The sequence below is a fragment of the Barbus barbus genome (assembly GCF_936440315.1).
Source record: "Barbus barbus genome assembly, chromosome: 24".
Taxonomy (NCBI): Eukaryota; Metazoa; Chordata; class Actinopteri; order Cypriniformes; family Cyprinidae; genus Barbus; species Barbus barbus.
The window spans coordinates 21,755,675-21,766,809 of record NC_136752.1 but is presented as its reverse complement, the minus strand read 5'-3'; the positions used below and the strand labels follow the sequence as shown (position 1 = coordinate 21,766,809).

The 11,135-nt window shown below is 38.4% G+C and overlaps 1 protein-coding gene across 1 annotated transcript in view; it reads left to right on the top strand.

The window, feature by feature from the left end:
* Positions 1–295: 295 nt before the first annotated feature.
* LOC306843502 (uncharacterized protein) overlaps positions 296–11,135 on the top strand; it is a gene marked incomplete at its 5' end in the record, with an annotated part of 36,541 nt that continues 25,701 nt past the window's right edge. Inside the window, 5 exons of the mRNA XM_079375027.1 lie at positions 296–469; positions 554–629; positions 814–1,016; positions 1,135–1,181; positions 5,248–5,990. Of these exons, the coding sequence (XP_079231153.1) occupies positions 296–469; positions 554–629; positions 814–1,016; positions 1,135–1,181; positions 5,248–5,990 (1,243 nt within the window). The remainder of the gene's footprint in view (positions 470–553; positions 630–813; positions 1,017–1,134; positions 1,182–5,247; positions 5,991–11,135) is intronic.

The following is an 11,135-nucleotide window of genomic DNA, read 5'->3' as shown; positions in this document are numbered from 1 at the left end:
CGACCTGAAGGATGCTTACTTTCATGTCTTGATTTTTCCTCAGCGCAGGCCTTACTTTCAGTTTGTGTTCGAGGGTCGGACATGGCAGTACAGGGTCCTCCCCTTCGGGCTGTCCCTGTCCCCCCATTTCTTTACGAAGGTCACAGAGGGTGCCCTTACCCTGTTATGGGAAATGGGCATAAGGATCCTCAACTATCTTGAGCATGGCCCGTTCGCAAGAACAGTTGTGTGTGTCACCACTCATTCAGCCCCTGGGTAGACCTTGTCTTTCTACAGGCCAGTATGCTCTTAGAACATGTGTTTCTGCATGTCGGTGTCACGAAGGATGCCCCCAGTGTGGGCTGGGGCACTACATGCAACGGGCAGCCAGCCTCAGGGTTCTGGACTGACACTCTTCTGTGATCAGGAGGTGAACCTGCAAGCACTGCTCTCGGAGGAGGCAGGTCCAGCCTTGGCATTGCTGTGTCCTGTAAGAGTGCTGCACATATACGTGGACCGCACCCGGAGCTTCAGAAGCTCTGAGCAGCTCTTTGTCTGCTATGGATGTAAGCAGAAAGGGAAGGCTGTCTCCAAGCAGAGGTTGCCCCACTGGATAATGGATGCCATCGCCTTGGCATACCAATTCCAAGGTGAGCCGTGCCCCCTGGGGGTGAGGGCTCACTCCACATGGAGTGTTGCCTCCTCCCATGCATTGGTGCATGGCGCCTCTCTGACAGACATCTGTAGAGCTGCGGGCTGGGCAACACCGAACACCTTCACAAGATTTTACAGTCTCTGCGTTGAGTCAGTTTCTTCCCATGTGTTGGATAACAGGTAATTGTCTGGAAGAGCCGGCCTGTGTCACGCTTGCTGCGCCATTCCCCTCACCCGGGGATGCGAGCACCTTTTTTCCTCCTCCAGTAAGTTCCCTGGATGGCGAACCCTGGTTGAAGATCCTCCAGCACCCCCAGCAGTCAGACTGGGTGGAGCAGTCTGATGCCAGGCCCAGTATCGGTGTTAGCTTGCCCAGGTCTCCGGTCAGCCCCTGTACTGGGCTAGGTGTCCATGTGGCTTGATTCACTTCGGGTGATCCAATATATGTATTCTTCCACGGTAAGGTTCTCCTCTACGTGAACCCATGTCTTCCCTTGACAGATTATTCTGTCAGTCTCTGCTGGTAGTTGCTCCATCCCTACTCTCAGGTAGGACCTGCCTCAGAGACCCATTCCATATGTACTACTGCCCCAGGCCTGGGCCAGTCCATATCGGTCTCCACATGCTGCCTCCCTATGGGTGGGATGTGGTCTCCGTTACACCCTTCTCCAGAAGGCATGTTTGAGAAACAAATTTATAATATCTATAAACCCTTAGTTTGATTTCATGAAGGAAAAATATATTCATATTTTTGTTGTACTGAAATTTTTGTCAACAACAGCACTGACAGATACTGTGAATCTAAATGCACAAAAATTATATGCAATGTGATAAAATAATGCCATAAAATAAGAACCCCCTCTTACTGTGTCTTATTAGTATATTGGTTTTTGCATTAATATGACTTTTAAGATCTGAGGATTGTTGCTTAAATCTCCTGATACAATGCGGATAAATGGCCACTTGTTTTACAGTTATTGGAATGCTAATGAAAATAGTTAGGACTTATGACACCAGTCTTGCTGACCCTAGTAACAACAATTACAAAGATTTATCTGGACGAATTGCGTCAACAGTGAGTATTCTGTTTCAAATTTAATGAAATGTATTTATTTATTTTTTAAAACTGATTTTTGATTTATGATATGTGAATACTATAAATACAACTTTGAATACAGCTTGAACATAACTTTGAAGTAAATGTTTTTTTTAATATATACTGTATATGTATTTATTTTTTGTAACATCCACTTATCAGTCAGAACCAGTTCAAGTATCCTTCAATATCAACCTGATCCACATACACAGATAACATAGTCATATGATGTCATATGAAAATAACTTAATTTTTATTATTGTAACATTTTCAAGCATACATTGGGTACGTTTGCTTTTTACAGATTGATGCAAGTTATTCTAATAAGCTAACTGGCTACATTATTGGTTCTACAAGCGTCTTGAGATTCAGTTCTGATTTACATTGAAATTTTTAACTTTTTTCACCCAGCGTTCCCATTTATTAACTGTTTTTCAAACAAACACATGTTAATACATGTCTTCACATTGGTGTGGTTTGTGTTTTGCTCCATAGGCCTGGTAGTGTTTTAGCAGACTACACAATAAGGGCAACATCCAACAGCCTTGATTTTGGAGCAGCAAACACACAGATTTCTGACTCTCTAAGGGCACAAGGAATAGTTTTAATAACTGAAGATGCTTTTTCTCAAAGTGGTAAGCGTAGTCAGTGCCTAATATAAAACCATTCACATTTCTAAGTTCTGTAATATTTATTATTATTTTGTTTGGGGTTTGTTTGCTGTTGGGTGATTTGAGCTGTATGGTTTTTCCTTACAGATCAAACAGACTTCATAACTGATCAGTTATATCCTCTGCAAAAGGTGGATCTGAACTGTATACAGCCAGACTTTGCAAAGGGACAAATAAAATGGACAGTGGATAATGAAGATCCTGCAATAGACAACACAAAATACTTACTATCAAACAGCAACAGAACTCTCACTGTGAAAAGTGCTAGTGAAAGTGACAGTGGTTAGTGACATGGATTTATTTAGTCATTTTGTCTATTAGAATCTGGTTTTAAAAGGTAGACTGCTGTAAAACTGTGCCATAGATTGATTTAAGTATATTAGCACTGCACTGATATAGCATGCGATTATACTAAATATTGTAAGTATACAGGACAGTGGTTCTCAAACCTGTCCTAGGGACCCCAAACCACAGCATATTTTGTACGTCTCCTTCATTTAACACACCTGATTCAACTCATCAGCTCATTAGTAGAGTCTGCAAGACTTGAAATGGGTGTGGCCTATGAGAGAGACATACAAATTGTGTGGTGACTGGCTGGGGGTCCGCAGGACAGGTTTGAGAACTACTGTACTAGGATACAATATATGGCATAGAAGATGCTGCCTTATCAAGTTTATTTATGAAACCAATCAACCAAGCAAAATCAAAGCTGCATTTATAGGACATTAATATCATGAACATCCTCTCATTCACAAACTATTATATAAATAATTATATTAATAATACCTTTGTTTATTGGTTTTTCCCCAACATGCAGGTCGATATTCATGCATCATACAAAGGAATACAATACTATACATTCAGTGGCAAAACATTGTTATTAAACAACACCCCAGTATCATTGTGGGTGATAACTACCGTGTTTTTCCATGTGATGGCAGCAGTTTCCAACTGAAATGTTCTGTTGATGTTGGCTACAATATTGAGTGGGTCATGGGTGGAAAAGTACTAATTTCAGGTTGTACATACAAATCACTGATACAGTTTTATTAGTTATTGAGTTATTTAATCCTTCAATTAAATTCTCCATGTTATTAATATGTTTTTGAGTGAATTCTCTTTTTACACAATCAGGGTCTGACATTATCACATTAAACTATGCTACTCAGAAGGGAAATTGTACAGAGGAAGCCTTTACATGTCGTCTCAAGGATCTGCCACAACTACAGAATTACAGTTACAGCTAAAACAGCGTCACAGTTAGGATAAGCCCGGAAAGTAAGTCTGCAGTTTCTCATTGTTTTCAGCTTCAAAGTGCTTTTTACTGTTTTACAATTGCATTGAATGACTTTTACAATCTAGCAGCCTTTTCTTTGGATTGCAACACACAAGATTATCTGGTGTTGACGCTTCTGGTGCTATCGTTTTTTCATTTGATCCTAGTTATTTATTATGCTTCTGGGTAGTGTGCAAGTACCTTGCAAGGGTACTTTCAATGTATAAAATGTAATGTGATGTTCTGTTCTGAGAGAAATTGTTGAACTTCTGATTTGCAATCAAATACTTCTCCAGATTATGACTGTCGAAATGAAGAACTTGGAGTTGGTAAAACAAATGAAGTGAAGACAGGAGTCTGTGGAACAGGCTTGAAAGGCACCATAACTTACAAATGTGAATCAAATGTTTGGAAATTAGTAGAGGACAACTGTATAATGATGCTATTGACATCCTTCAAAAAAAAACTTGAGGTAATCTATTGATTATGTATCTATCTACAATGATCTGGCCATTTTAAAGGTTTCTATCATTTATATATTTGTGCTTTTCAATTTAGTCCTTGACTGTGGAAGAGATTCCAGAGTTTATGGCTAACCTCAGTTTTGCCACATCAGAGTATAATATTAATATAACCCAGTCTGCTGCTACTGTCAAAGCAATTGCTGGCATACTCTTTAAAATTGCTGACTTGTCACAAACTATTACCATCAATAATCCTGTTATGGGGGTATGTATATTAAAAATTTTGTGTGATAATTAATGTGTATATGATTGTGTTGTGCAATAACCATTGTCTTCATTTTTATGGTTCATTATTATAATATATTATAATCAGGATGTGGCAGATCATGTTTTTATATTAGGATATAATATATTATTATCTTGTGTCTTATTAGATTATCCAAATATCTTGTATATCAATTATTTCCACATTATATGGGTTAAAATCCATAATATAAAGCATAATTTTATATTACATTTCCAGAATTTCCTGAAAACAGTGGACATTATTGTATCCGGTAATGTCAGTGATACATGGAACAAACTGAACAAAGGCAACAACACACAAAACACCAGCATTAAACTTCTGAGCTCTATTGAGAATATAAGTGACCGTCTCACTGAGGAGTTTGATATTTATGAAACATCCATTCAGCTGAATAGAACCGCAATTAAAAGCTCATTCAATATAACATCAGCACTGCCAAACTCAACTACAGAGATTGTGATACCACAGGTTCCTCAAGAGACTACCATAACCATCATAATCTTCACAACTCTTGACAATGTCCTACCTTCTCAAGGTACTAATGACAGCAGGAAATCAGATGTGCTCATCAATGGAGATGTGGTTGTTGTTAAGGTTAATGAATCGCTTAACAACATTTCTTTACTAATCAGTCTTTGGGAAATCCTCAGTGTGTCTTTTGGAACTTTAGCCTCAACACATGGGATTCCACTGGATGTGAAGTAAAGCCCTATATAAGTAAAGGGAATGAAGCTGGCAAAATTACATGTGAATGCAACCACACAACCTCTTTTTCAATCCTAATGTCACCGTTTCAGATCGAAGAGCAAGACCCCTGGCATATTTTTAGGCACTGTGATGGTGGAGGGCGACCCCTGGATAATAGACATTAAGATCAAGGATTGCGAGGTACAGTTAAAAATTGACACAGGTGCTGATGTCACTGTTATGCCAGACCATGTGTTCCATGAGATTTTCAAGGATGAAAAAAAACCTGCACTCCAGAGAGCAACTAAACCCTTACTTGGACCGGGATGCTCACCACTCAATGTGATTGGAGTTTCAAACATGCTACTCCAGAAAGATGACAAGCATGCATTAGAGGAAGTGTATGCTGTTAAGAGTCCGCATTCAGCACTGCTAGGCAGACCTGCCATCACCAAACTGAGTCTTGTGACACGCGTCGATGACATAAGCATTCATACTTTGCAGGAGCGCTATCCAAAGTTGTGCAGTGGGCTAGTACTGATACAGAGACCGTACACTATTAAACTGAGCCCAGGAGCTGTCCCTTTTTCGCTCAAAACTCCACGGCGCATCCCTCTCCCACTCATGCCTAAAGTTAAAAATGAACTGCAACGCATAGAGCGTTTGGGGGTCATAAGCAGGGTTGAAGAACCCACGGAGTGGTGTGCAGGCATTGTTGTAATGCCTAAAAAGTCCGGTGACCCACGGATCTGCATTGATTTAACAAACCTCAATGAATCAGTGAGAAGGGAGGAATACATTCTTCCCTCTGTTGAACAGACCCTCGGACTGTTAGCAGGAGCTAGTGTTTTTAGTAAGCTCGATGCGAACATGGGATTTTGGCAAATCCCTCGAGCTGAGCAGTCCGCCAAGCTGACCACTTTTATCACACCATTTGGGCGGTATTACTTTACTTACTTACTTTTACTTTTGTCATTTAGCAGACGCTTTTGTCCAAAGCGACTTACAAATAAGAAAAAGTAACTAAAACTAAAAAAGTTACAACTCTATAAATACTATCTACCCACATATTTAAGAAAATAAAGAAATTAAATAAAATTAACACATGCATATAACAACAACATTTCAATAATAAACATATCAATGAAAAAAATAAATAAAAAGCTACTACTATCCCTTGCCGGTGTCCCTGCCCGGTGGAGTCGCACGGTAGAGTCGATGGTCTTTACACTCTTTACTTTTTTACTTTTGTCATTTAGCAGACGCTTTTGTCCAAAGCGACTTACAAATAAGAAAAAGTAACTAAAACTAAAAAAGTTACAACTCTATAAATACTATCTACTATGTATTATATATATATTATGTATGGTATTACTTCAATTGTCTGCCATTTGGTATCGCATCAGCACCTGAACACTTCCAAAATCGCATGGTAACTGAAGTCACTGAAGGCCTGAATGGAAAGTGGTCTGTCACATGGATGATGTACTCGTGTGGGGGCGTTCTCAAGAGAAGCACGATGCACGCCTTCTCGCGGTGCTCCAAAAGATGTCAAGTTTCTCAGACACATTATATCAGACTCAGGAGTGATTTATCCCCCATCTGGCGGAAAAAGACAAACCCCTCAGGGATCTTCTGTCCAAGAAAATCTGTTGGTTCTGGGGGGAAGCACAAGTCAAAACTTATCAAGACTTGAAAAAAGACTTGTCATCTGCACCAGTGCTGGCCCTGAACAATGCAAATATGCAAAATATCAGCAGATGCATCATCGTATGGACTGGGCGCAGTCCTGCTGCAACAAGAGGGTGACAAAAGTCTGTCATTGTTTCGACTCCGGAGCAGGTGTTGAATGTGCAGGAGCAGGTGTGGAATGGCTCCTAAGCGATTTGTTGTTGGATGTGATAATGAACATAGCAGTAATCATTTACTCCCGACATCGGCAAAACGCAGTGGATTATGTTACTTTTGTTTTTGAAGGGAATTAGGGTTGTCACCTTCAGCGAGACAAAATAAGAGACACTCATTCATGACCCAACCCCCTCCAAAAAACCCCACCATGGACACAAATAATCAGTGAGGAACTCATAGCTCAACAATAAACCATGAGAAAACATGCTCAAGTAAGTAAACTTGCAACAAAACACATAAATATTGTTATTTTAAATTTGATTATTTATTAGCCTTTTTTGATAGTTCTGAATCTGTTTCCTGGATGGGATGAATTTCTATTATTTATTTTTTTATTTGCTTATATTATTATGTAATTATTTGTCTCATTGTTATCGAAATAATTTTACATTTTTTAAACATTTTAAAATGGCTAATTGTATATGACATTGTTTTTTATTATCTATATATTTATGATAAATATAAATGATAAATTAATAAATAGGGTCTAACATTAATTATAATCTGTTAATTAATCTGTCTAATAATGTCTAAACATATAATAATTATGTCTACTAAGCTCCATAATGTATGGAATATTATATTAACAGACTATCCAAATTTTTATAAAACAATAGGCATATACCTTACCTTAGGCCGGGACACACCAAGCCGACTTCAAAGAAATAGTGGCGACAAAAGCAGACGGTGTTGTCGCCTCGCATCGGCAGCATCGGACCAAAAACCTGCATATGAACACACTGCACAGACTACAGCTGACTGCAAACTATCACGTGCGGTTCTGTGCCTGCGAGATGAATTCGCTGTATAAGCAGCTATCAATCGTAAATATCCATCATTCAAAAGGAGAAACCGAAACAAAGACATACGAGATAAACGCAGATAGGCCTATACGAAACATAAAAAAGTGGGCTTGCTTACCATTTTGAATATCAGAAACATTGATAACTTTTATAATTTTAAATGACTCATGTTGCTATGAAAGTATTCACATATTGGAATGCTTGGGAAATATAACGTAACATCAAAACACCTTCTGTCTGTGCTGCCTACACTTGCCTGTTTCATCACTTTTGCTTTAATTCCCCTGCACGGATTGGTTCACTAACTGAACATCCAATCAGAGTTCTCACTCGCGCCAATGGCTCCAACAGCCCCGATGCCGATTCAACATGTTGAATCAGGCAAACTGCCGTCATGAGCCCGACGAGAGCTGACATGTGGAACACACTAAACAAACTCCGACAGACTCTCACCAATGAATCACAGATGTGTCTGTCACTTTAAATATGGTTCAACCAAAAATTTAAATTCTGTCATAATTTACTCAAGTTCTTCTAAAGTTCTGTCTTCTGTTGAACACAAAAGAAGATAGGCTACTTTGAAGACTGTGGGTGTCTAAACAGCTGCTGGTCCTCAATAATATTCATAGAGAAAAAAATGCTATCAGAGTCATGGGGACCACGACAAACTGTTTTGTTACCCACATTCTTCAAAGTATCTTCTTTTATATTCAACAGAAGAAAGAAATTATTACAGGTTTGGAACAACTTGTAGGTCTGTAAACAATAACAAAATTTTCATTTTTGGTTGAGCTACCCCTTTAAGTCAGATAGTCCATCATGAAATGCTGAAATGCTTCTCTGCAAACTATGTGTTCATCATTAGTTACTGGCCAGACCCATTGATAGCTTTCCCATTCAGCCCTACATCTGGAGAGCCTTGTGTTCAAAGGGCGGATGTGAGCTCCTAGATGTTTTAAAATCACGCAGGTTTAACGCATGCTGCAGTGAAAGGGCTTTAACGGTGCACATTCATGGAAACAAAGACACCAAAATGCAATCACACACAAATGAGCTTCTCTAAAACTTCTTATGAAATTGTTTTTATTATAATTGCTATTAGTATTTTACAGTGCAAAATACTTATCTGTTGATTGAACTATGTGTTGGCCTTTGTAAAATACGGGACAAATCACGTCCTGTATTGATTTAATAAGGGGGCGCATCATTTTACCCTTAAATATGGGACATGCCAGGCTATTTTAAGGGATGGGAGACAATCCTAAAAATGCACCCCCGATCTACCTAAATGCGTTTATGTTCACACGTATCATTCGTGATCTAGCTTCACCTACAGAAGTGAGTAAAAGTGTTGTTTTTTTATGAATCTTTGTAAATCGCCTTTCCTAATAATGTGCTAGTTAGCAAGATTCACAATGAATACGGCTATAGTTTACATTCTCATGAGAATGATTTGCCACTCCACGGAGATGAGGGGCGGGGCGAGCAGAGCTCATTAGCATTTAAAGAGGCATGCACTGAAATGGGTCACTGTGAACAGAGCTGTTTTTGACAAGGCAAAAAGGGTGTTCTTTTACACTACCATTGAGAAATTTTTACCAATGTCTGTTATAGACTTTTCCTTAAAGAATCATACCAACTTGTGGGAAATGGTCACCTGATGTCCCCTTTAACATTTTGGAGTTTGGAGTCATGTGTATGTGTATACAGCAGTGGTTTTCAAACCTGTCCTGCAAGCAGGGTTAGGGAGTGGGTGACTAGACGTCCCGTTTTTCCCGGGAGTCACAATTCATTGTCGATTAACAAAGTTAGTGAAGGTGCGATAGGCGGAAACGCGCTGATAGAAGTGCTCTCTCTCGCGCAAACTTCTTCAGTTCTCATACAGCGCGCAATCAGTTCTCAGTGCTCAAATACACACACAGCAGTCCAAATGTCTCTCATGTAGAGCATCTCACGGAAATACAGTCCGTTATGGTTTAAGCGAGCTTAAAAAGGTGGGTGAAAACTGAATGTATATGTCAGTAGGCTATTACATACATACCTTCCGTCTTAAATGGACAGCATTCCTAATTATCTGTCATAAATGTTAACCAACAAAAGATGTTAAATAAATGTATACTTGTTAAGTAAACCTACTGTATCTGAAAAATGAGTTTAATTTATATCTCTACCAAAAAATTTAAATTTATTCCAGTTTTTCCAAATTCAATCCTTGATTCAAATTGCTCATAACTAAATTTAATTGATTTGGTCTAAAGAGAGAAGAATTAATGACTATTTTTGTTTGAATACTACATATAAAATAGCTACCAAAATAAATGTTGGTAACTGCAGTTTGACAAAGTAATGGCTAAAAGTTGACAAAAATGCAATGACTTTTTGTTGACTAAAACTAGACTAAAACTATGAAAGACTCAAATGACTAAAATGTGACAGACTATTAAGCATTTTCGTCTCAAGATAAAGACTAAGACTAAATCAAAAATGCATGGCAAAATTAACACTGCTGCAAGGCCTGAATCAGGTGTGTCTGATAAGGGAAACATACAAAATGTGCAGGGCAGGGGTGCTTGCAGGACAGGTTTGAAAACCACTGCATTACAGCAACATTATAGACTGAAAACTATAATAGATCAACTAAATAGCCTACATACATACACGTGTAAATGTACTAATATGGATATGCTGCATTTTCAAGTACTATCTTTACATGCAGGTACAGCGGCGCAATTTAGCGCCTGTGTGTGGAGCTCTTGAGCCCAACAGTATTCTTCAGTTTTATGCGTACGAATTAGAACTGAAATGAATTATTGCTTTTGTAATGTAGTAAAGCAATAACTGTTAAAAATGTTTAACTGATCTTACTAAAATTGCCAATCATAATTGAGTAATTATATTGGTTTATGTTTTGTGTGTGAAATATTTAGTTCAGGAAAATTGTTGTTTATAGTCTCCTTTCTGATGTTGGACTATGACTTACAGTTAGGCTTTTATTTCTATTATTATTTGTTTACAGCATGTCATAATATAAAAGTGCCTAATTTGTGTACTTGTGTGCACTATGTAAATCACATGTAATTAATGAATGATTATGTATCATAACATAAATATCATATAACAGTCACTGTTATCTTAGGTGGACAGCAGGGGGCAGCTATATCCTCCTGACATGCCTTTCTGAAATATTTTTGGTAAGGCTTTACAATACTTGTGCACAAATATGTATTAATTCATGCTTGACTAATGCACAGATAATCACGAGTTAATGCATAACTCATGAAGAACTA